This window comes from Cnephaeus nilssonii, assembly GCF_951640355.1.
Source record: "Cnephaeus nilssonii genome assembly, chromosome: X".
In the NCBI taxonomy this organism is placed as follows: domain Eukaryota; kingdom Metazoa; phylum Chordata; class Mammalia; order Chiroptera; family Vespertilionidae; genus Cnephaeus; species Cnephaeus nilssonii.
This window is the reverse complement of record NC_137071.1, coordinates 20141374-20165063: the sequence shown is the minus strand read 5'-3', so window position 1 is coordinate 20165063 and position 23690 is coordinate 20141374. Positions and strand designations below refer to the sequence as shown.

The window sequence follows — 23690 nt, the reverse complement described above, 5'->3', positions numbered from 1 at the left end:
AAAGAAAGCATTTTATAAACTATATTTTATATGTGTAAATATATACATAGAAAACGAAATTTTCTACTGTAAGATTAGAGTACTTTTCTAAAATATCTATAATAATTTTGGAACTCTTGATCCCAAATGGTACATCAGACATAATTCCAGATAACTTTTGACCATTTCTAAATATTTACTGAAAGAATGAATTTTTAGCACCACTTAACAAATGTAGAAAACAAAATCTTTAGTTCCAAGGACAATTTCTTGAAAAAATTTAAGAAAGGTGCTGAGAAACAGGTGGTGGGATCTTCAGATTATTAAAAGTGCAGAGGTTACCATGATTCCAATGCAAAAGTAACTTTCATTTGATGTTGCAAGGTTTTATTAAAAATCAGTTGTATGTCTTGAAAACACTACTTCTTATAACACATGTTCATTTTGCACAATCACATAGAAGTTATGATTAATTCGAGGATAATTTTTTCTTTGCTCACCTTATCAAATGCGAAGAGTTATATGTAGAATATTAAAATACAGTTAATATTCAATATAGTGCACATTTTAAACTATTTTGTGAATTTAATTGTGAATTTTACAGTACAGTGATTTATATTGGAAAAATATGCAGAGATTCAGTAAGATATTTTTATTAATTTACTTGGAACCTTCAAAAAAAAGGAGGTTGCATAAATTATTTGCATACTTCAAACCTATACATGAACAATTTTCTTAAGGATGTCCCAGTTCTTTTAGAAGAGTGTAAGTAATCATAAAGATCTAAAGAGAGGCTATAATGCTGCTAACAGAGAGAGTGTTAAACTAAAAAAATCATAGTTCCAGGGTTTTCACATAGAATTTTGGTATAATTTTAAACTGATTTATCTATTTCTTAACTACATTATCTGAACTAACATTAATTTGCTGTTCCTATGTCAACATCAATTGATTGGATAAGTATGGGGAGCAGCTTGACAGAGTATTCGATGGTAAATTGAACCTCTTCATATTAGAGAAATTTTTCATGGATATAATCTTTATGAACCTTATTGTCACTATTATCAGATTGGTATAATAGCTTTATTCTCAAGAAATTGTTCACTTCCTAGAACATTAATAAGAACGTGAGACTAGATTGGGTAACTATTAATCTAATTATGTTTCCTGTAGCTGTGTTATACTGAGAAGGGAAATTTCCAGGTTTTTTAAATTTTCAATTTTTTAAAAAGGATACATATGACCTTCTTTAAGGTTGACTTTTATATTTATTTAAACACAAAATTCTGTAAAATATTGAAATTTATTCTGAATTATTTTTATAAAATAATAGCCTCCTATCAGTTCAGGTATAACAAACAAACAAAAAAATCCACCTGGTTTAGATAAATTGTTTTCCTTTTTTAATATTGAAATTACCAAAATACAATTCTACCAAAACATTTCTTTTAGCACGGTGGGCGTGGCTCAGTGGTTGAGCTTCAGCCTATAAACCAGGAGGTCACGGTTCAATTCCTGGTCAGAGCACATGCCTGGGTTGCAGGCTCGATCCCTATTGTGGAGCCTGCAGAATGCAGCCAATCAATGATTCTCTATCTTCATTGATGTTTCTATCTCTCTCTCCCTCTCTCTCCGAAATCAATAAAAATATATTTAAAAAACATTCATTTTAAAACATATGCAGGCATAGCTCAATTTTCCCTTCTTTTAGCTATAAAAAATGGTTTCACTACAATTTCCAGAGATACTATAATTATCTAATAGGGTTAGTGATAGGAGTTTTCTATATTAAATTGCACTTCACTTTCAATTTTTAATTATAGTTTTCTATGTGTTAACTAAGAGTATGAAGATATAACACCAAGGAAATATTTAAATACCATTGGCAATTATTAGTAAAAGAACATCTCAAAACCATCATCACCTGAACGTTATATTCAAGTTTTTAAGGTGATACCTAATACTAAGTTTGCTAAGGCTCATAATTAAATAGCACAGAGTGATAACACACAGTCAAGAGCTCCTCAGATATCCTATATAATAAAGAGGTAATATGCAAATTGACCATCACTCCAACATACAAGATGGACACCCCCATGTGTTCAAAGATGGCTGCCCCCATGTGGACACAAGATGGCCACTACAAGATGGCCGGCAGGGGAGGGCAGTTGTGGGCAATCAGGCCTGTAAGGGAGGGCAGTTGGGGGAGATCAGGCCTGCAGGGGAGGGCAGTTGTGGGTGATCAGGCCAGCAGGGGAGGGCAGTTGGGAGGGACCAGAACAGCAGGAGAGGGCCATTGTGGTGACCAGGCCTGTAGGGGAGGGCACTTGTGGGGGACCAGGACAGCAGGAGAGGGCCGTTGTGGTGACCAGGCCTGCAGAGGAGGGCAGTAGGGGGGGAACAGGCCTGCAGGGTAAGGCAGTTGGGGACGACCAGGCCGGCAGGGGAGGGCAGTTAGGGGTGACCAAGCTGGCAGGGGAGGGCAGTTAGGGACAATTGGGCCAGCAGGGGAGCAGTTAGGCGTCCATCAGGCTGGCAGGGGAGTAGTTAGGGGATGATCAGGCTACTAGGCAGAAGCAGTTAGGGGCAATAAGGCAGGCAGGCAGGTGAGCGGTTGGGAGCCATCAGTCTTGGATTGTGAGAGGGATGTCCAACTGCCCATTTAGGCCCGATCCCACCAAGATCGGGCCTAAACGGGCAGTCAGACATCCCTCGAGGGGTCCCAGATTGGAGAGGGTGCAGGCTGGGCTGGGGGACACACACCTCCTGTGAACGAATTCCGTGCACCAGGCCTCTAGTATAATATTAACTACTTAACTATGGTTTTCATATTTTTGTTTATAGATTATTAAGTGCTTTACAGGAATGATGTCATTTAAGTTTGATAACAAAATTTTATCAGATGGGCAAGAGCAGTGATTACAGTCAGTTTGGCTCACCTCAAAGCCAAACACTCATTATCTTTTTTCACATTATTGTAAAGGATTTTCAGTGACAATTATATATTTTAATGGGAAGAGATTCTGCAACTGGTCTGTATATCAACGGGGCATGGAAATAATACTATTTGCAGTCTTTCGCCCCTCCATCATGAATGAGTAGTTTTCTGCAGTTGCATCCATTTCCTCTTCTCTTACTCTTTCCTCAGTTCTGGGCAATTTCTTTTATATCTCCTGTTTCTCCGTGGGATGCATGCAATAATGGCCTACATGGAGTTCACACTCTATAAATGTTGTTAACTGACAGACACATTTATCTGCAAAGGAAGAGATTCTGTGCTTGTGTAAAGGGAGGACATTATAGTATTCATTGTTATAGAAAATTAGTCATAAAAACAAATGTGTTGGAATCTGACATTTGTCTTATAATTCAATAAGGTTTCGAAATAGATAAACTGTAAAAAGAGATAGATTAACAAATAAATGTTATATTTAGTGAGGATGTAAATTTTACATAAACATATTAATTTTTATTACTTTATTATTTTTATTTTATTATTTAAATTTTTATTATTGAAAGTATTACATAAGTTCCCCTTTTTCCCTATTGACCTCTTCTAGCCATTCCCCTCCCCCATCCCAAACATATTAATTTTTAAAAGGCATTATTTAAAAGTATATGAGGTAGCAGTTGTATAAAAGTTACTGTGGTCAAAAGAACCGCTGGAATATAGTCCATAATACTCAGATCTTATTTTCACAAACTCTGAATAAATTTCCATTATATTTCATCTGTTACATTGAATCACAAATAAACTTGTAATGACCCTCACTTAATATGCAATTAAAATTGATGATTATTTATTAGCAACTTTATTTTAAGTTTTTATTCCAAATATTCTTCTAATTCAAGATCTCTGAAAACAAAGGTTTGCATTCTTTTACTCTGACTTCATGGCTAATGATGAATATTCTTGATGAGGAATACTTCACTTTAAGTGGCAGTTCTGAAGTACTTGCATGGAAGGTGGTGCACAATTAAAATTATTCTAACAGTCTGTTATGCACTGTATACAAGTAATAAAATTAATGGATGCACTTCAAGTAATGATCCATTTCCTCTGAGTGCAATATATTTATTCATAGTCTATTTCAGGGGTTGTTTAGAATATGAGATGTGAATGGATTATGATCCATTATCCCTGAGATTTTAATGTGCTGCTACAAAATGGTTTCCATAAGTATTGTTCATAATGCCTGGTGAGTTAGTGTTTGTATTCCTAAGTAGCTAACAAAAAAATTAGAAAAACAGAGCTCAAATAACTGATACTTAAAACTTTGCAGATATTTACACTTACAAATTGTCATAAAGCTTTAAATTTTCAGTTGAGTTGAGCATAATTCTGTGAAATACACGTAAAACAATTATATATAATAGTAAAATAATTAATCTGTAAGCATTTGAAACACGTAGTACCCTTATTTATTCTACAAAAGTTTTAAGGGACTTAAACTGAAGTAATGGCATTTTTAATTTTAGTTTAAGGCATACTTATTAAGTAATGTGACATGTGAGAGTGCTTTTGTCCTCTCCTCCAAGTTTTTTAAAGCAAACTTGAAACAGAAGAGACTGCGTATGTGTGTTTGTGTTTGGCTTTTAGCATCTGTGGATATTGCTCCCCAAATGTTTTTATTTATATGAAGTAAGCTATTGATTTGATGTTGGATGAGTTGATAAGTACCGTGTATTTTTTCTGTACCTACTCTAAGCTGAGAACTCTATCAGATACTGCCAAGCAAGACATTTTCCTTAGAAGGGTTTTTATTTTAGGAAAATTTATACTCGAGTTGCACAGGAAGCAGATTAACACATGAATTAACACAAATCCTTCATAATAAGATGTCTGATTCTATGGGGTCCACATCATATCTGTGCCAGTGCCACTTAGAAATTTCTGTTTCTGATTTGTGGCATAGCTGTCCTTTATAATTTAGTTTCAAATTATTATAGATGTGTGACCAAATATCCCAAGATTCCCTAATAATCTTATGAATTTGTCACTTATTAGTAAATTCCTTTTAAATTTTATACATAACATTTTATATCACACTAAAGGCCTGGTGCATGGCATTTGTGCACTGGGCGGGGTCCCGCAGCCTGGGGGGGCGTCCCTCAGCCTGGCCTGCACCCTCTCACAGTCTGGGACCCGTTGGGGGAAGTCCCCTGTGGGGGTAGGCCTAACCCAGCAGTCAAACATCCCCCAAGGGGTCCTTAACACTGCTGCTACAGAGGCAGGAGAGGTTTCTGCCACTGCCGCTGCACTCGCCAGCCATGAGCCAGGCTTCTGGCTGAGCAGCGCTCCCCCTGTAGGAGCACACTGCATTGATCGTCTACCCCCTACTGGTCAGGGCTTGTCATAGCGACTGGTCGCTCCACTGTTTGGTTGATTTGCATATTAGGGTTTTATTACTATACTAGAGGCCCAGTGCACAAAATTCATGCACAGGGGGCCCTCAGCCCAGCCTGAACCCTATCCAATCTGGGACCCCTCGGGGGGATGTCTGACTGCCAGTTTAGGCCCAATCCCGGCAGTCATACATCCCTCTCACAATCTGGGACCACTGGCTCCTAACTGCTCACCTGCCTGCCTGCCTGATCACCCCTAACTGCTTCCCCCCCCCGCTGGCCTGGTCACCCACAACTGCCCCCCCTTCCAGCCTGGTCACCCCCAACTGCCCGCCCTGCTGGCCTGGTCACCCCTAACTGCCCCCCCGCTGGCCTGATCTCACCCCCAACTGCCCTCCCCTGCCAGCCTGATCGCCCCTAACTGCCTCTGCCTGCCTCATCATTCCTAACTGCCCTCCCTTGCCAGCCTGATTTCACCCCCAACTGCCCTCCCCTGCAGGCCTGATCTCGCCCCCAACTGCCCTTCCCTGCCAGCCTGATTGTCCCTAATGTCCTCTGCTTCAGCCCCCACCATCATGGCTTTGTCTGGAAGGAAGTCGGACATCCAGAAGATGGCCAGTGGACCCGGCCTAATTAGCATATTACTCTTTTAGTAGTATACATAGATTATAAAGGATAGGATTGCTTAAATGGGGTGGGGGGGATAGAAAGCCTTTTTCATCAGGAGGAGATGTTCTTGGCAGACAAAAATACATAATCCCTATATCTGGACTGATAGCCAGCCATATGCACTATACTGCCAAACTGGTCATTAAAAAGTGGAACCACTTTCTTACACCTTACACCAAACAGCTGTTGCCCTTAAAACCCCTCCTCAGCCCCCACCTTAGGTTCTGCCTTTGCAGTTCACCCAGATTTGGTTCTGATTGGTCAGTTTCTATGCCAGTCAGTGTAAAAAGCTCTGCCTCCTAGGCAGCCATTGGCTCCTCGCAGTTAACCCAGATTTGGTTCTGATTGGTCGATTTCTATGCCAGTCAGCATCTCTGGGCCTATCAGCAAGCCTGATCAGAGAGACGGGGCTGATTAGCAGCCCCATCGGAGGCCCAAGAGAAAGAGAGGCATGGCTGCTGGCCAGTCCCGGAGCAAAAGAGAGAGGCAAGTGCTGATCAACAGCTGCCACGAAGGTTATGGTTTAGACCCTGCTTCTCTCTCCAGGCCTCTCTTCAGGCCTGATCCGCAGCCCCCTGGGCAATCAGTGCTGGGTTGCCGACTTCTTGTCGGTCGAACCTTCAGTCATTTTGGATGTTATAGACCCTGGGTTTTTTATATTAGGATTGACTAATATTTACTGGTTGCCTGGTTTATGCCAGACTTTGTGTGACTACTTCACATGTATTCATTTCATGCATGAGAAAACTGAGACCCAATGAGATTAAATAACTGAACCCAGTTCACCCATCTGGTAAGGAAGGTAACATTTGAATGCAGATCTACCTAATAACACAGCCCTTATTGTGAATTTCTATACCCTTCTACCTGCCTTCACCATTTATCTTAATATGGAGGTCCTTCTTTTACCTATTATTGTATTTTAACAGTCTTTAGGCAATTATAAAAATCAAGCTAATAAGTAGAGAGTATTGTATATTTCATAGTGAAATTCACTTTTCTCATTTTAATTCCTCTTACAGTGATGCTTAGCATCTGGACATTTTTTGGGGGGCTCAACATATTTCGCTGGTCATTTCGGGTAATAATCAACAAAGACTCATTACATTTTATTCCTGGATTTTAATAGATACACCAGAAGCTATTAGTACTTCATTATAGTTTCTTTTTTTCAGTTTGTCAATTCATTATAGTTTGATTTATATATTCCTGATGAAATTAACATGTATATTATTCATGCTAAAAATTAACTAATGATTGTATTTTTCCAAATGCTAGCAGGTCTTTGTATGGTTGATCTCTGTCTGGTACAGTGAGATATTTCTCTCTGCATTCCCTTATCATTTAACATATGCTGAAAACACTTCTTCTAAACATGTGATCATTTAGATTTGTGGCATATTTTTGATTCATTATCTAACATAATTTAAAATTTCTCCCTTGTGTATTTTTAAATTATTTTATTTTATTTTCCAACCATAATGTTAGCTCTTTATTGTAATTTTTTTTCTCAAAATGGGTGCTTATGTGACTGGAGTTTTGGATTATTTTATACTTGGTAGTAAACATATTTTTAGAACTACAGATACTTTGTGGCATTCCCCCAAACATACCATTTTTGGTCACTGCTAAAAACCAAATAATCACAAACAATATATCATACAGCATATCCAGATTTGCTTTAAAACCAAATTTTTCTTTAACTACTAGGAGGGTATTAGAAGAATATTTAGCTTCTATAAATCATGGGCTGCCTCTTATAGTTGAACATATGGAGACATGCATATAATATGTTTTTACACTTTATTTTAAAAAATCATTTTACTTTTAAAATGTATCAGCTGAAGAAGGAGGAAAAGACCATTGCCAATAATATTTGCAAAGTTTTTTTCTCTCCAGGGTCATCTTTGGTAGTTTCAAACTTTGAAATTAGTGAAGTTAAGAGTTGTGTTTCAAATGAATTGAGAGATGTGGTTTGGCAGCATAACAATTACAATAAAGTGAAAATTAGAGTATTAGAGCATAGGAAAGTAATAGAGGATATAATAATATAGTTGTTGAATTTAATTCCGTATTTTTTAGTCTTTAGAAAGAGTGAAGCTCACGTACAAATTAGCAAAACCACAGGCCTTGTTTGCTAGAGATGGTCTTCAGACTTCTTAATAACTTACTTGCCTATCAACTAACTTATATTTACTCCATGAAGTAAATGCCTATCCCTAAAGTCGATTCTCCTAGACAGCTTGCTCTTCACTAAATTGCTTTACCCTTTAGGTATTTTAATCTACAGGAAAAATATTATAGGGAGTTTATGATCCCTTTTGAGATGCCTACATAGGTTTAATATTTATCATTATATAATGAAATTTATTAAAGACATTACTATTAAACACATATATGTATGTTTGTGTGTAAGAACATCTAAATTTTGTGAACTGACATGTAGCATTGCATAATATTGCTTTCATAGTATGTGTAGGATAATATATAATTGGATTGGCATTAACCATATATTACCTTATAAGAAATGTAAATAAGATGATATATGTTAAAATACAGTATATTTCCTAACACATAGTAGGGTCTCAAAAGGCTAAGTGTGATGATGTGTTTATGTTTTCAAAATTTTGCCCTTGATAGATTTTTTTTTGCTTTGGTATTGCTATAGATGATTTTCAAACTTTCAGATCAACTTCCACATATGTAAATAATATGAAAACTTTTTGTCATATTAAAAAGATTATTTTTCTTATTGCTTATTTTACTTCTTTGTACCCATATAGACAATCTACTTATTTTTGGCTTTCTGTAGCAGAAGCAAAATTACTGCTTTTTGTGTGCTTATTTAAATTTATTGGTTTGAGAGAAAAAGAAACATTGATTTGTTGTTCCTCATATTTCTGTGTTCATAGGTTGACTCTGGTATGTGCCCTGACTGGGGATTGAACCTGCAACATTGATGTATCAGGATTTGCTCTAACCAATTCAGCTACCCAGCTAGGACAAAATTACTGATTTTTAATACTCACCTTTTCCCTTAAAAAAGCCAAATAACATATCAACTAATTTCCAAACTTATTTTAAAATTAAAATGAAAGTTAGTTTTTGAAGGAACATTTTAATAATATACATGATATTTAATATTTATTTGGAAACATCCAAAGGTTTACTTGTCCACAATCAATCTTCCATTCCCCATGAGAACTTTGGCCATATTTGTTTTTATTTAAATATAGTCTACTTCTCTACATCTTATGCATCCTTATTTATTATTTTATTGCATTCATGTTTTTATAAGATACAAATCTAATAATCTGCATTCAATCAGAAATCATCTTAGTAATTTCACTTATCAATCAGTAAATAAGTGATTTGTTTGAAGTTATTCATATGATGAATACTTTATAAACCTGAGACACATTGGTCTTCAGATAATGTCTTTCAATCTGTGGCTTCAGTGGGTAACTTATAAAAATCTTTCTTTCTAGAGGGTGTCAATGCTGACAGCATCAAACAAGCCTCAGAACAACTGAACAGCCGGTGGAATGAGTTCTGCCAATTGTTAAGTGAGAGACTTAACTGGCTGGATTATCAGAACAACATCATCACTTTCTATAATCAGCTGCAACAATTGGAACACATGACAACTACTGCTGACAACTGGTTGAAAACCCAACCTTCCACCATCTCAGAGCCCACAGTAATTAAAAGCCAGTTAAAAATCTGTAAGGTAAGATTCTTTCCTCCTATTTAGAGCACAAGAAATAGGAATTTCTTATCAATTTCCAGAAGAATAAAAATTCATTTAATAATAAAATTTCCCTATTAAGGATTTAAAAATAGTAAAGATAAAAGTGCAATCAAAAATCATTTTAATGCATATAGTCACTTTTATTTTCCGATTTTTATCTATTTTTTTCAATGGCAGATGTGCCAGTTGGATACTACACTTATTGGGGGGATCGCTTTGTAAATTATATAAAGAAAACCAGTTTGAATAGGTGATGCATGGTTGCCTGAATCTTATAAAAATTGTCTTTAGAGTGATTGCACATGACTCATAGATTCTGTCAGTTTTTAAAATGGCCAGGCAGTTTTAGAGTATTGAACCACATATATCCAATGATACATGCCCTATAATTTGGAGGTTTTCTTATGACAGAGCATGTACTCAGCAAAATTCGGTCATGTGCCAAAAAAGGGGCAGAGGTCCACTGCTGGTGAGAGCTCTCTTCTTGCCTTGCAGACAGCTGCCTTTTTTGCCATGTTTTCATGTGGACTTTCCTCAGTGCATGTGCATGGAGGGAGAGAGATAAGTATTTTTCTCTTGTTCTTATAGGCCACTAATCCTATCAGATAAGGACACCACACTTATGACTTCATTTAAATGTCTCTCTAAAAGCACTGTTACCAAATATAATCACATGTGGGTTAGAGCATCAACTTATACATTTGGGAGGCTATAACTCAGTCCATAACATTCTGACCCTTCCCCCCTACTCATGTCCCTCTCACCTGCTAGGAGCCCCAAAGGTCCAAACGTCAGAACTTATTCCAGCATCACCTCTGACATCTAAGGTCCAAAGTCTCATTTAAATGTCATTTAAATCAGATGTGGGTGAGACTCAAGGTATGATTCACCCTGAGACAAAATTATTTTCCTGTGAACCTGTGAAACCAGAAAACTTATGTGCTTCCATAATGCTATGGTGAGGCAGGCAGAGGATAGACATTACCATTCCAAATGGAGGAAAAATAGGGAAGAGGGAATGGTTGGCAGGTCCTAAGCAAGTCTAAAAACTAGCAAGGCAGATTCCATTGAATTTGGAGGCTCAAGAATAATCCTCTTTGGCTTGATACCTTGCCTTCCAGTCTTGCTGGGGCCATGGTTCTACCTTCAGGACCCACTGGGGCAGCAATCACTTAAGTTTTGGGAAAATTGGAGTGAGCATTCAGTGATCCTGTTTTCATAGTGTTTACCTACAGTATGGGAAAGAGACATTACATAAGTGAATAAATAAATGGATGTAAAAATTACCACTGGGCCAAATCTCTCTATATATATAAAGCCCTGAGTGACTGAACGACCCAACGACTGGTCACTATGACACGCACTGACCACCAGGGGCAGACACTCAATGCAGGAGCTGCCCCCTAGTAGTCAGTGTGCTCCCACAGCCAACCTCCCGTGGCCAGGGGGAGAGACTGGGCAAGAAAGCCCTGATGGCCAGCCTGGTTGAGGGACCCCACCAGTGCACGAATTATTGCACTGGACCTCTAGTGCCTTAAATAAAGGTACAAAGTTCTGAGAGAATGTCTAACTTGGAAAACCTTACCCCGATAGAGCCACCAAGGGCAGCTTCCTTGACGCCAGTACATTTAAGTAAAGGCTTTAAGGATGAGTCAAAATTAAGTAAGAATAGCTGGGCAAGAGGCTTCAGGCAGAAGGAACATGGTGGGTGTGAGTAATAAGGACCAAGGAACTGAAAGATCTATAGCATTCTGACACTGTAAATGCTGGGCATGGAGGGGCAGGGGCATGAGATAAAAGGTGGAGGCAAAAAAGACAGAGGAGAGAGAGAAAGGACTTGTAGGGCATGTTAGGACTTTGTTCTTTATCTGAGGAGCAAATGGGGATCACTAGAGATTGTATATCTTACATATTTTCTGGAGGTTAGGGAAGTCATCCTAAGTGAAATCATTTCTTTTTCTAAATTCAGCCACAAAGTTTCTAATGACACAAGTCTATTCCTCTTCATCACCCCTTACTCATCCACTCTGCCCCATTGATTTCTATTAATTTGATGAATCACCTTAGGTAAGATATTTAGCAGGATAAGCTCAATGTCATTCACACAACAGTTAAAATTATACTGTTTGGATGTGATTAATGATAGATAAATAAATTGTTCCATCCTGTTTATCAATGTGTTCTGTTATTTAGGGATTTTTTTTAAAGGTTAGAGTGTAGATTTAGCTCAAAATCTAATACTTGCCAGAACTGGTTATTAATATGTTAGCAGTTAGTGAGCCCTTCGGGAACTGGAAGAAATCCATGGATCTTTTCCTGAGGGGGGAAATATTCCTCAGATAAACATATAATTTTAAAGGATAAACAGATTCTAGGCTGATGCCTTACTCTGGAGGACCAAGCACACTAAGGTCCTTTTCTGGAAAAATGAGTAATTTGTTAACATCTTTTGAATGTTAACTACTTAAGGTCAAAATGATCTCTCCTGTGATTTACTCTCGGAACTTTAAGGCCTTAACTGAACATTTACCCAAATGTTTAATTCATTTCAAAGTCCTCTTTGTTTTGCAGAACACACTTTACTGTACTGTAGACTCCTTCTATAGCCCCCTAAATAGTAAGAATGACAGTCCTCCATCTGGCCAAATGTAAATAAGTTTCTTAAATTATTCACAGCAGATGTCGGTGCTGCCATGTTCAAGTGCATGTCTGTAATTCTATACCACCCTTTACTTCCTGTCGTATTCTTCCTCCATGGATATGCACCTACCTTCTAGGTTTTAACTGAGAGGTTTTATGTTTGAATGGGAGAGATAGGCTTTCCATTTATCTAAATGTCTCTCATCTTCAGCTACCAAAAGAATTTCATTGTCAGAGATCATCCTACCTGAATCCAGACATCCTATATAATAAAAGCCTCATATGCTAAGTATCCAGTTGTCGGGTCGTCTGTTCAACCAATCAAAGCGTAATATGCTAATGATATGCTAAGGCCACTCAACTGCTCACTATGACATGCACTGACCACCAGGGGGAAGACAGTTGACTTGTCAACCATTTGCTATGGCATGCACTGACCACCAGGGGGCACAAGCTCTGACTGATAGGTTAGTTTGCTGCTGGGATCCGGCTGATTGGGACTAAGTGAGATGGGCTGGACATGCCCTGTAGCCCTCCTGCGGTTCCTCCCTGGCTGGCCAGCCTCCCATGTCCATCCCCAGCACTGATCATGCACCGATGGAGTCCATTAGCCTGGCCTGCATCCTCTTGTAATCCAGTACCCCTTGGGGGATGTTAGAGAGCCGGTTTCAACCTGAAACCGCAGGCCAGCCCAAGGGACCCCACTGGTGCACGAATTCGTGTACTGGGCCTCTAGTACTGTTATAAACACATACCAACATTCCTCTGAAAGTTATTTTTATACTAGAGGCCCAGTGCAGAAATTCGTGCACAGGTAGGGTTCCTAGGCCTGGCCTGTGATCAGAGCCGATCAGGGCCTTCCGGCTGCCAGCCTGGGCCTTTCTTCCCAGGTTGCTGGCTGCCAGCTGGGCCTTCCTTCGTTCTGCGCCCCTGGTGGTCAGCTCACGTCATAGCGAACGATTGAACTCCAGGTCTCCCAGTCAAACTCCTGAGGGGACACTTTGCATACTAGCCCTTTATACATATAGATCTTCTGAAACTGGACCAGTGACATTGCCTATTAGCTAGTTTTGCTGCTATGAAACAATCTGTTTGACAAATGTACCTTATTCATACCTAACATAAAAGTTACTCTCTCCAAAACACTACTAATGCATCCATAAGTAACAACTTTTCTTTTTTTTTACTTTTCATTTTGATATCCAGGAAGCTCAGTGTTATATTTAGTTCATAATTACTGTAATACTTTCAATTTTCCCCTCCAACTAATTGGTTTCTGATCCAGTTTTTAATTTTTAATTATCCTGTCTTTTACAATTTAAATGGTAAAAAATCCTGAAGTGCTTTTTACTAAAGGTAGCATAGGAATTAATTATAAGTAAACAACCATGATAATACTTTTAAGAAGAATTTTAAATTTTTTTGAGTTTAATTTATATATGTATCATGCATATGAATTACTACTCCACTAGAAACAAAAGAGTGTGAGAACATTTATATCAACAACAGCACTCTTCAAAGGAAATATAATGCAAGTCATAAATTTGAGTCATATATGTAATTTCAAATGTTCTAGAAATGACATTCAAAAAGGAAAAAGAAACAGGTGAGTTTCAATAATGTATTTTACTTAACCTGGTGTATAACATATATTATCATTTCATGATTTAATAATGTTTAAAACGGCTTATGAGACTTTGTATTTGTATATTTTTATTCCAAGTCTTCAAAATGATGTTTTACAATGACAGCACATCTCCATGTGGACTGCGCACAGTTCAGGCACTCAGTAGCCACATGTGACTAGTGACTAATATATGGGACAGCACAGCAGACTATCCAGATGATTTTATCATTCATATCAGGGTACTCTTGAAAGTGAAAGGGCTGGTATTAATAACTATGCCATGACTACAAGAGAAAAGCAGTCACCCTAAATAAAACAATCATAACTGCCTGTTTATTCAGGAGAAGTAATGAGACCATACGGAAGATACATAGGTAATTATAGACTTGAATATGTGTGTATGTATGTTAATATTGCATCAATTTGTAAAAGATGCAATATTGATATATAAGCATATCTTTGTAATTTAATACAGTGTATGCATGTAAATATATGTAGATATGTATAAGTTATCATCTACACAAATGAATTTAAAGAAACAATAAATATTGTTCATGAAAGGAACTTAGAATTTGAAGCAAAGATACACAATTTCGAGATAAGAGGAACATGCATGTTTAATTTATGGAAAGAGTATAAGGTCATTCATAGTACTTTTCACCTGTACACATTCATGCCCATTAAGTGATGAATTACTACTCATTTTGCAATTTAACGGTAGTTATATATGATAATATCTATTGAACTAAGAGCCCAGGTATTATTAAATTGAGGACCTGTGCTAGAGGCTTGCCTAAGCCATCATGGATGTTTCTTAATCAATTTTTTTTGATAAAGGTATTAAGCTAAGCTTGCATAAGTGCCTTTTAAAACCTTCCTTTGCAAAAATGTGATGCTCACACATGAAAATGTTATTTATTTTAATACTCTAAATTTTGGTACAGGATGAAGTCAACCGGCTGTCAGCTCTTCAGCCTCAAATTGAGCGATTAAAAATTCAAAGCATAGACCTGAAAGAAAAAGGACAAGGGCCAATGTTCCTGGATGCAGACTTTGTGGCCTTTACAAATCATTTTAACCAAGTTTTTGCTGATGTGCAGGCCAGAGAAAAAGAGCTACAGAAAAGTAAGTAAAAATACTTAACATGGCTAACTGGATATTTTACAAATTAGTTGTTAATCCAAAAAATAAATGAACTAACATGAAAGAATAATTTTGATCAAAGGAACCACCTTCCCTACAACCTGTAATAACAAGTAATGAAATACTGTTGTTGGAAAATATGTTATGTTTTGATTTCTCTCCCCCACCCCCATAATAATTTCATGACTGTGAGGAATAAATAAAGCATCTACACTAATAAAAGAGAACATGCAAATTAACCATCACTCCACTATGCCCACAAGCCATGCCCACCAGAAAATCAGGAGCGAGTATGCAAATTAACCCAAACAAGATGACCACTGGCCATGGAGCTGGAGCAAGCAGGAGGCTTGGGTGGCCCCGGCAATGGAGGAAGGCAAGCTTCCCACCCACCCTGGCTGGCCCTGGCCTCTGCTCAAGGCTACAAAGTTTCAATTATAGAAGATAAATAAATCCTAGATACTTGCTTCCAGCCGGCCCTGGCCTCCGCTCAAGGAGGCGCTGAAAAAAAAAAAAAAAAGAAAAAGAAAAAAAGGAGAGGCTGGGACCTTGGGTTGCCGGGTGGTGATCAAGCCAGGATGGGACAGCAGGGGCCATTGGGGGTAAGCAGACTAGCAGGGGGGCCAGTTGGGGGTGAGCCAGCCATCAGTGGGGGTCAGTTGGAAGTGATCAGGACAGTGGGGGGGGGGAGTTTGGAGTGAGAAGGCCAGCAGGGGGGCAGTTGGGGGTGAGCAGGCCAGTGGGGATGGAAGTTGGGGGTGAGCAGGCCACCAGGGGGGGCAGTTGGGGGTGATCAGGCTGGCAGGGGGGGCATTTGGGGGTGAGTTGGCCGGCAGGCAGAGTAGTTAGGGGCAATCAGGTAGGCAGGCAGGCAAGTGAGCAGCTGGAGCCAGCAGTCCAGGATTGTGAGAGGGATGTCCGGCTGCAGGTTTAGGCCCGATCCCTGTAAACCGGCAGTATGACATCCTTTGAGGAGTCCCAGATTGGAGAGGGTGCAGGCCAGGCTGAGGAACAACCCCCCCCCCCCCCGTGCACAAATTTCGTGCACCTGGCCACTAGTTTGTTTTATAAAGGCATAACTTCTCCTTTACAGGTTTCAACATTTACCATCAAACATGTTTATTTTAACATGGAAGGAAATAAAAAAATTATTTGAAGCCCTGTCAATGGGTTGTCGTTAAATCCATTTTGCTTTATATATAGGACTAGAGGCCTGATACACGAAATTTGTGCAAGAGTAGGCCTTCGCAGCCCCGGCTGCCTCAGCTACCTTGGCCAAGCTTCATCTGGAAGGTCATCCAGATTTTCTTTTCTCTGGCCATTCAGTTTATTTGCATAATACACTTTTATTATTATAGACTAGAGGCCCAGTGCACGAAATTCATGCACTCGGAGGGGGGGTTCCCTCTGCCCGGACTGCACTGTCTCACAGTCCGGGAACCCTCAGGGGATGTCCAACTGATGGCTTAGTGCTGATGTGCTAGCCAGCAATGAGCCTGGCTTCTGGTTTTGTGGTGCTTCCCATGTGGGAGTACACTGACCACCAGGGGACAGCTCCTGCATTGAGCATCTGCACCCTGGTGGTCAGTGGGTATCATAGCTACTGGTCGTTCTGCTGTTCGGTCGATTTGCATTTTAGCCTTTTATTATACAGGATAATGTCTTATTATGGGCAAGGCCTCTAATTCAATTTTTTTTTAGGTAGTTAAAGGGAGGGGCAGAATTTTCACTTGAGCCCGAAGCTAAAACTGCCTTTAGCTCAAAAATCTGCATACCACTGAGACACATCCTGGTGAGGCTCATTCTGAACCCCCACACTGTTCTCTATTATGAGTATAAGTATTGGGAACCATCTTATCTCTTTAGTGAAAGGAACCTTTTGTTATGTTACAATGACTAGCTTTATCTCATGAGTTGTATTTTGGCTTCAAGCCTGTATCCAATATTCATGCAGCAACTTCAGCTCTTTTGTTCAATATTTATCTGGCATATCTTTTATTTTATTTTCTCTAAATCTTTCTAGATTTTTATGTATTAGATAGGAATAGTCCATGGACACAGACAATAGTCTGGTGAAGGCCTGGAAGGGGTGGGTGCAGAGTGGAGGAGATCAATGGGGAAAAAAACAAAACAAACCATAGGGACATCTGTAATACTTTCAACAATAAAGATACATTTTAAATAAAGGAAATATCTTAGTTGAAAAGGGTTTTATGTGAAATAATATAAATAATTGCTCTACACTGTACTTTATATTCTCAACTCCTCTCAAAGAGATATTAATTGACCCTATGTTCACTTAATATTAATTGATCCTATGTTCACTGACTGCAGGACTGACTTCTGCCGCACTAACCCAGCACTGAATGCCACAGGGGCTGTGATCAGACCCTGCTTTTCTCTCCTGGCCACTATCCGGGCCTGACCGCAGCCCCCTCGGCAGTCAGTGCTCGGTCACTGTGGCTGACTGCAGGACTATCTTACGGTGTTTGGTTGAGCCTTTGGTCATTTTGGACTTTACAGATCCTGGCTCTTTATATACATATAGATATTTACCTGAGCATCTGATTAGTACTTTTGTTGAATAATATGAAGATTATTATAGATGTAGCATACATGTGGCAACTGAAAATCAGCAAAGGACAAATCATTCTTTGGGCTGCATTTTAGTATTGGTTTACTTTAACTATAAATATATTTTTCTCATTTAATGATCCTAATATATAAAAACCCTGGGTCGAAACGACCAGTAACAACCAGAGGCTGACCAACTGTAAGTCAGTGCTGGCCCCACCCCAAAGGAAGCAGTAAGGGGCAATCAGGCAGGCAGGCAGGCAGAGGGGTTAGGGGTTATCAAGTAGGCATACCAGCTGTTAGGGGTGATCAGGTAGGCAGGTAAACGGTTAGGGGAGATCAGGTAGGCAGACAGCCTCTCACAGGGCTTGCCCCACCCCCAAGCAAGCGGTTAGGGGAAATCAGGCAGGCTGGCAGAGGGGATAGAGGTGATAAGGTAGGCAGACCAGCAGTTAGGGATGATCAGGTAGGCAGACGAGCAGTTAGGGGTGATCAGGTAGGAAGGCAAGTAGTTAGGGGAGATCAGGTAGGCAGATGGCCCCTTGCAGGGCTGGCCTCACCCCCCAGCAAAGAAAGAGGGAGGCACAGGCCAGCCAAGGCATTGCACCACAGACTGTCACCTGCAGAGGGAGGCCATTGATGGCAGGGGAGGGGGGGCAGCGCTGCACAGATGGCAAGCAGTGGCGGCGGTGGGGGTGGGGCCAGCTGCCTGCAGCTAGGGGAAGGAAATCCCCAATAGGCCCTGATCTCAGGCCAGGCCTAGGGACCCTACCCGAAGGGTCCCAGATTATGAGAGGGTGCAAGCCGGGCTGAGCCGCCCCTCCCCCACAAGAGTGCACGGATTTTCTTTCACCAGGCCTCTATTAAGATATAACAAGGTAATAGGTGTGCAAATGCCTACCATTTTACTAGCAAATATTCTAGGATATCTCTTTTGTCTCTCACCAATTTGCTCTTGTGATATTAATACATAGTGTCTGGTCCAAAATATCCATACCCATCAGCTTACTTTTTAAGGCAAAAATTCCTATGACAGACTGGTTTATAAACACTTTTAAGCATTAGTGAGTTTTTGGTACCCATACCCATACATACATATGTATATATGCACAGATAAAGGATTATAGAATAAAATTGGATTTTAAGGTATTACAATAAAAATATTTTTAAAATGTCTTCCACAAATTTGTTATGACAAGCACAAGAACATATTTGTTTTCTACAAAAACTTTAATTAGGTAGAAAACACTTTTTAAAATTGCCTTTCTTTGTAAATAACCAAAGAATTTACCACATAACATTTCTACAATCAGTATAGTGCTATATATGAAGCTTTCCCTATTTTCCTAGATTTTTATTTTTGTTTTTGATGAGATCATGGAAAGAACAGAATGAAATGAAAGATAAATGTACATTTTTTCTTTTATTTCAAAGTCGTTTTTGCTGAGGGTTTTATTTTTCTGATAGAGAAACAGGTAATACAACTTGACCATAGTGTCAGCTCCCTCTAGTGGATTTCAGTATACTTGTTGCTGAGCCTCTATACTAGTAAAAGCAATTGGGGAAGATTGTGAGTGTCCTAAATTTTCAAACATTGACCTATTTAGTAATAATCAATTTTTCTTTTCATAAATCCATAAACCTCCCTTAAATGGTTATATTGTAACTGGTAAGAAAAAGAGGCTTATTTACTGAAAATATTTTAATTTACATGTACCTATTAATTATATTAAGGTTCAAAATTTTTTTCTGTTTATTTTAAAGACTAGGGGCCCAGTGCACGAATTTGTGTACCTTGAAATGAACAATGGGCTGCGAGGCTGTGGTGGGCACAGGGGTGGGTCTCAACCCATCCTCCACGTCCCAGCCCAGCCCAGCCCCTACCACCACAGCCCCTGGTCCCCTGCCTGCCAGCAGCCCCATTCCCACTGACAGTGCTGGCCCTGCTCACTCCCATTGATGGCATGGAGCAATTGGGTGCAAATAGGGCCGGTGCTTTTAGCAGGAGTGAGTGGTGGCTGCTGCCCTGATCGCCCCTCAGGTGCAGGGGGAGGTGGAGAAGCCCTCAGGGGAGATCGGGGCTGGCAGCCGTCGCTTGCACCTGCTGACGGGGCCAAGCTATCGGGACTGGGTACGAGCAGGGCTGGCAGCAGGTGTGAGCGGTGGCTCCGGCACCAGCAATGGGTATGAGCGGGGCCAGTGCTGGCAGTGGGTGCAAGTGCCAGGCAGGACCGCAGCATGCAGGACAAAAGAATTTTCAGTAACCACCAGAGGCTCACCCTGATGACAGCAACCAGTGCCCTACTTTGGTCTGGCACTCCTGCTCACCTGCTCCACCATCCCACCATTGCTGATGCATGTTCCACATGCACCCCCGGTGGTCAGCGCACATCATAGCGACCAGTTGTTCAGTTGTTCCACCGTTCAGTCTATTTGCATATTAACTTTTTATTGTATAGGATTTTCAGAATATTGATGTTTGATAACTGAGATTTGACTGACACTACAACAGAAATATATAGCAATATATACACTTTATCCACACAGCAATTAATATATCCATCCATATTATGTTTTTCCTCTTTTAAAAAAACACCTTTATTGTTGAGAGTATTACAGATGACCCCTTTTTCCCTCCCACTACCTTCCTTCACTGGGTTCCCACTATGCCCAAGGCCTTCACCACCCTATTGTTTGTGTCCATAGGTAATGCATATATGTATACTAGTAGCCCTGCACACGAATCCCTGCGCCAGTAGCTCGCCAGTAGCTTGCTGTCGCCCTCGAGTAGCTCTCCACCCACTGCCCCACCCTCCTGTAACTCCCCCTGCCCCCCTCCCCCACCCCCCTTATAGCTTGCTGCCATGCCCCCTCCTGTAGCTCTCCGCCACCTGCTTGTATCCAGTAGCTAGCTGCTGCCCTCTTGTAGCTCTCCGCCCGCTGCCCCACCCTCCTGTAGCTTCCTCCACTCCCCACCCCCCCCCTATAGCTTGCTGCTCTGCCACCTCCTGTAGCTCTCCACCACCCGCTAGTAGCTCACTGCTCCACCCTCCTGCTGATCCGTGATCCGGTCGTTACATTGTCAGTAGTTACGCTTCACGGCGTAACGACCATTTGCATATTACATCTTTATTATATAGGATAAGTCCTTTAGTTAATCTCTCCCCTTCCTTCGCTTTGACATTTGTCAGTATGCTAAATGTTTCCATTCCTCTGGTGTTACTTTATTCATCAGTTTATTTTGTACATTAGATTCCTTGTTCATTTATTTTGATTTTTAGATTCAATTGTTGGTAGATATGTATTGTCATTTTATTGTTCATATTTTGGATATTTTATTTATTCTTCTTACTAGCTGCTTTTCTCTTGCTGCTTTTAAGATTCTCTCTTCATCTTTAACATTTGGCATTTTCATTATGATGTGCCTTGGGGTGGGCCCTTTGGGATCCTCTTGTTTGGGAATCTATGTGTTTCCTGGACTTGTAAGTCTACTTCTTTCACAAGGTAGGAAAAAAATTTCTGTCTGATGCCAGACCATCCCGTTCCTCCCCATATGTCCCTGAATCCCCCTAAGCTATTGCCCCAGCACTGGAGCTCCAAGGGATTGAGTCTGAGTAAGTTCATGCACCAGCCTTTAAGAGGAACTGCCTGGGTCTCCAACAGCCTCCCTGTCACTTAGCCACAGTCCCTGCTGGTTTTTACAGCCCATTACAAGGACTTCTCTTCCTGGCACTGGAAGACGGGACTGAGTTGTCTGTTGTGAGGCTGGGCCCCTTGTTCCTTGCTGGAGTTCTCCACAGCCAAGCTATCCCTCCTTATTAAAAAAAACAAAACAAAAAACTCCACATGTTGGTGTCAGACCAGCCAGTACCATGCCTCTACCCCTCCTACCAGTCTTGGTTTGCTTTCTCCTTTACTTCTCTAGTTGTAGGACTTTCATCCAGTGAAATTTCAGTTAATTCTGAATGATGGTTGTTCTGTATTTTAGTTGTAATTTTAATGTGGTTGTGGGAGGCAGTGAGTATAGGTGTTTACCTACACTGCCATCTTTGTTCTGTATTTCCTCTTTTTATCTTCCATACATATTGTTATTTATAAAAACTCTCAAATTTTTTCTCCATTTATCTCTAAATAAAAATATCCTCCCTTCTACTTTATTTACCAAAACATTGTTAATAATTTTACTCACTCTTATAAAACTTGTCTTATATAATTAATAATCAATTAAATATGGATTATATGTAAATTATAAATTATGTAATTTATATATATATACACACACACATATATATATATGTATGTATATATATATATAATTTACATTATGTGTTATATATTGTTTAATTTCCTCTTTACTTTTTTTTCTTTGCTGCTATTCTCATAATGAAATAAAACCTTGGGGGAAGAGCCAACTGGAAGAGGTTAATGGAGGAAAAGAAGGAACTATGTAATACTTTCAACAATAAAGATTTAAAAAAATAGGCTTGCAGCTGTAATACAAACAAATAATACCATCTACACTAAAAAAAGCGAAAGATGCAAATTGACCATATGTCTGCGATGTTTACAGCCAATCAGGAGTGAGTATGCAAATTAACCCGACAAAGATGGAGGGTTAATTTGCATATGAAGGCACCAAGTGGCCTGGGTCCTGGGAACATTCTCAGGACCCAGGCCGCTCTGAGCCTGTAGGCCCGTGCGAAGGCCCTGAGCGCCTGGGGTCCCAGAACGCCCCCGGCCAGGAGTGGCCTACGGGCACTGGCACCAAGTTGGCTGGGTCCTGGGACAAGCAGCCAAGGGTGCCAAGCACAAGCATCCGCTTGCAGCCCGGGTTCACGGCCCCCAGCCTGGTGGATACAGCAACCTCAGGGCCGCTGGGCTTGGGGGCATGCCCCCAGCGGCCAGAGACATGCTCCTAGCCCAATGGACACAACACAGGGGATCATCTGCACAAGGGCTACAGAGGAAACACCTTTTCTTTTTTAAAAAAATATATTTTATTAATTTTTTTTACACAGAGTAAGGGAGAGGGATAGAGAGTTAGAAACATCAATGAGAGAGAAACATCGATCAGCTGCCTCCTGCACACTCCCCACAGGGGATGTGCTCCCAACCAAAGTACATGCCTTTAACAGGAATCAAACCTGGGACCCTTCAGTCTTCAGGCCAATACTCTATCCACTGAACCAAACCAGTTCGAGCGTAAACACCTTTTCTGACTACTCATTGGCTAAGCTCCCTGTACGCTGCCACTTGCATTGTTCTTGGTAACTTGGGTAATAAGAATCCAAGAAGGTGATCTAGGATTTTTCCACCACACACCTGGAGAAAAAAATGAAGGTTTTCTGCTGGAGGGGCTAAGAAATGTCATATCCTGCCCTAGTTGATTTGGCTCAGTGGCTAGAGCCTTGGCCTGCTGACCACAGGGTCCGGGTTTGATTCTGATCAAGGGCATGTACCTAGGTTACAGGCTCCTCCCTGGCCGGGGCCCAGGTCAGGGCTCATGCAGGAGGCAACCAATCCAAGTGTCCCTCTCACACTGATGTTTCTCCCTGTCTCTTCCTCTCTCTCTCTTCAACACTCTCTAAAAAATCAATGGAAACTTATCCTCAGGTGAGGATAAAAAAAAAAAGAGAGAAAGAAATGTCATATCCTATGAAAGACACGTTTTGAAAATACCTAAAGAAAGTTGTCATTTTTTCATGGTAAGGGGACTGGAGTCTTTGTTGATGAAAACACCTTGGTGGCTGTGGTGCCTGGCAGTGGCTGCAGCAGCGGGGTGATGGTGCTGGCACCTTCCCCTGATCAGCCAGGTCGTCTGCCACAGAGGGAGGCCAGACTGAGCAGGCCTTAGCCTTCAGTAGGACATCTCCTGAGGGCTCCCAGTCTGTGAGAGGGGGCAGGCTGGGCTGAGGGACCCTCCCAGTGCACAAATTTCATGCACTGGGCCCCTAGTAATTA

At 40.5% G+C, this 23690-nt stretch overlaps 1 protein-coding gene across 2 annotated transcripts in view; it reads left to right on the top strand.

Moving 5' to 3' along the window:
• Window positions 1-23690, top strand: part of DMD (dystrophin) — a 2362317-nt gene that overhangs the window by 797200 nt on the left and 1541427 nt on the right. For both annotated transcript variants that reach the window (XM_079764882.1, XM_079764883.1), the window contains exons 20-21: window positions 9483-9724; window positions 14957-15137. In XM_079764882.1, coding sequence (XP_079621008.1) covers window positions 9483-9724; window positions 14957-15137 — 423 coding nt within the window. The remainder of the gene's footprint in view (window positions 1-9482; window positions 9725-14956; window positions 15138-23690) is intronic.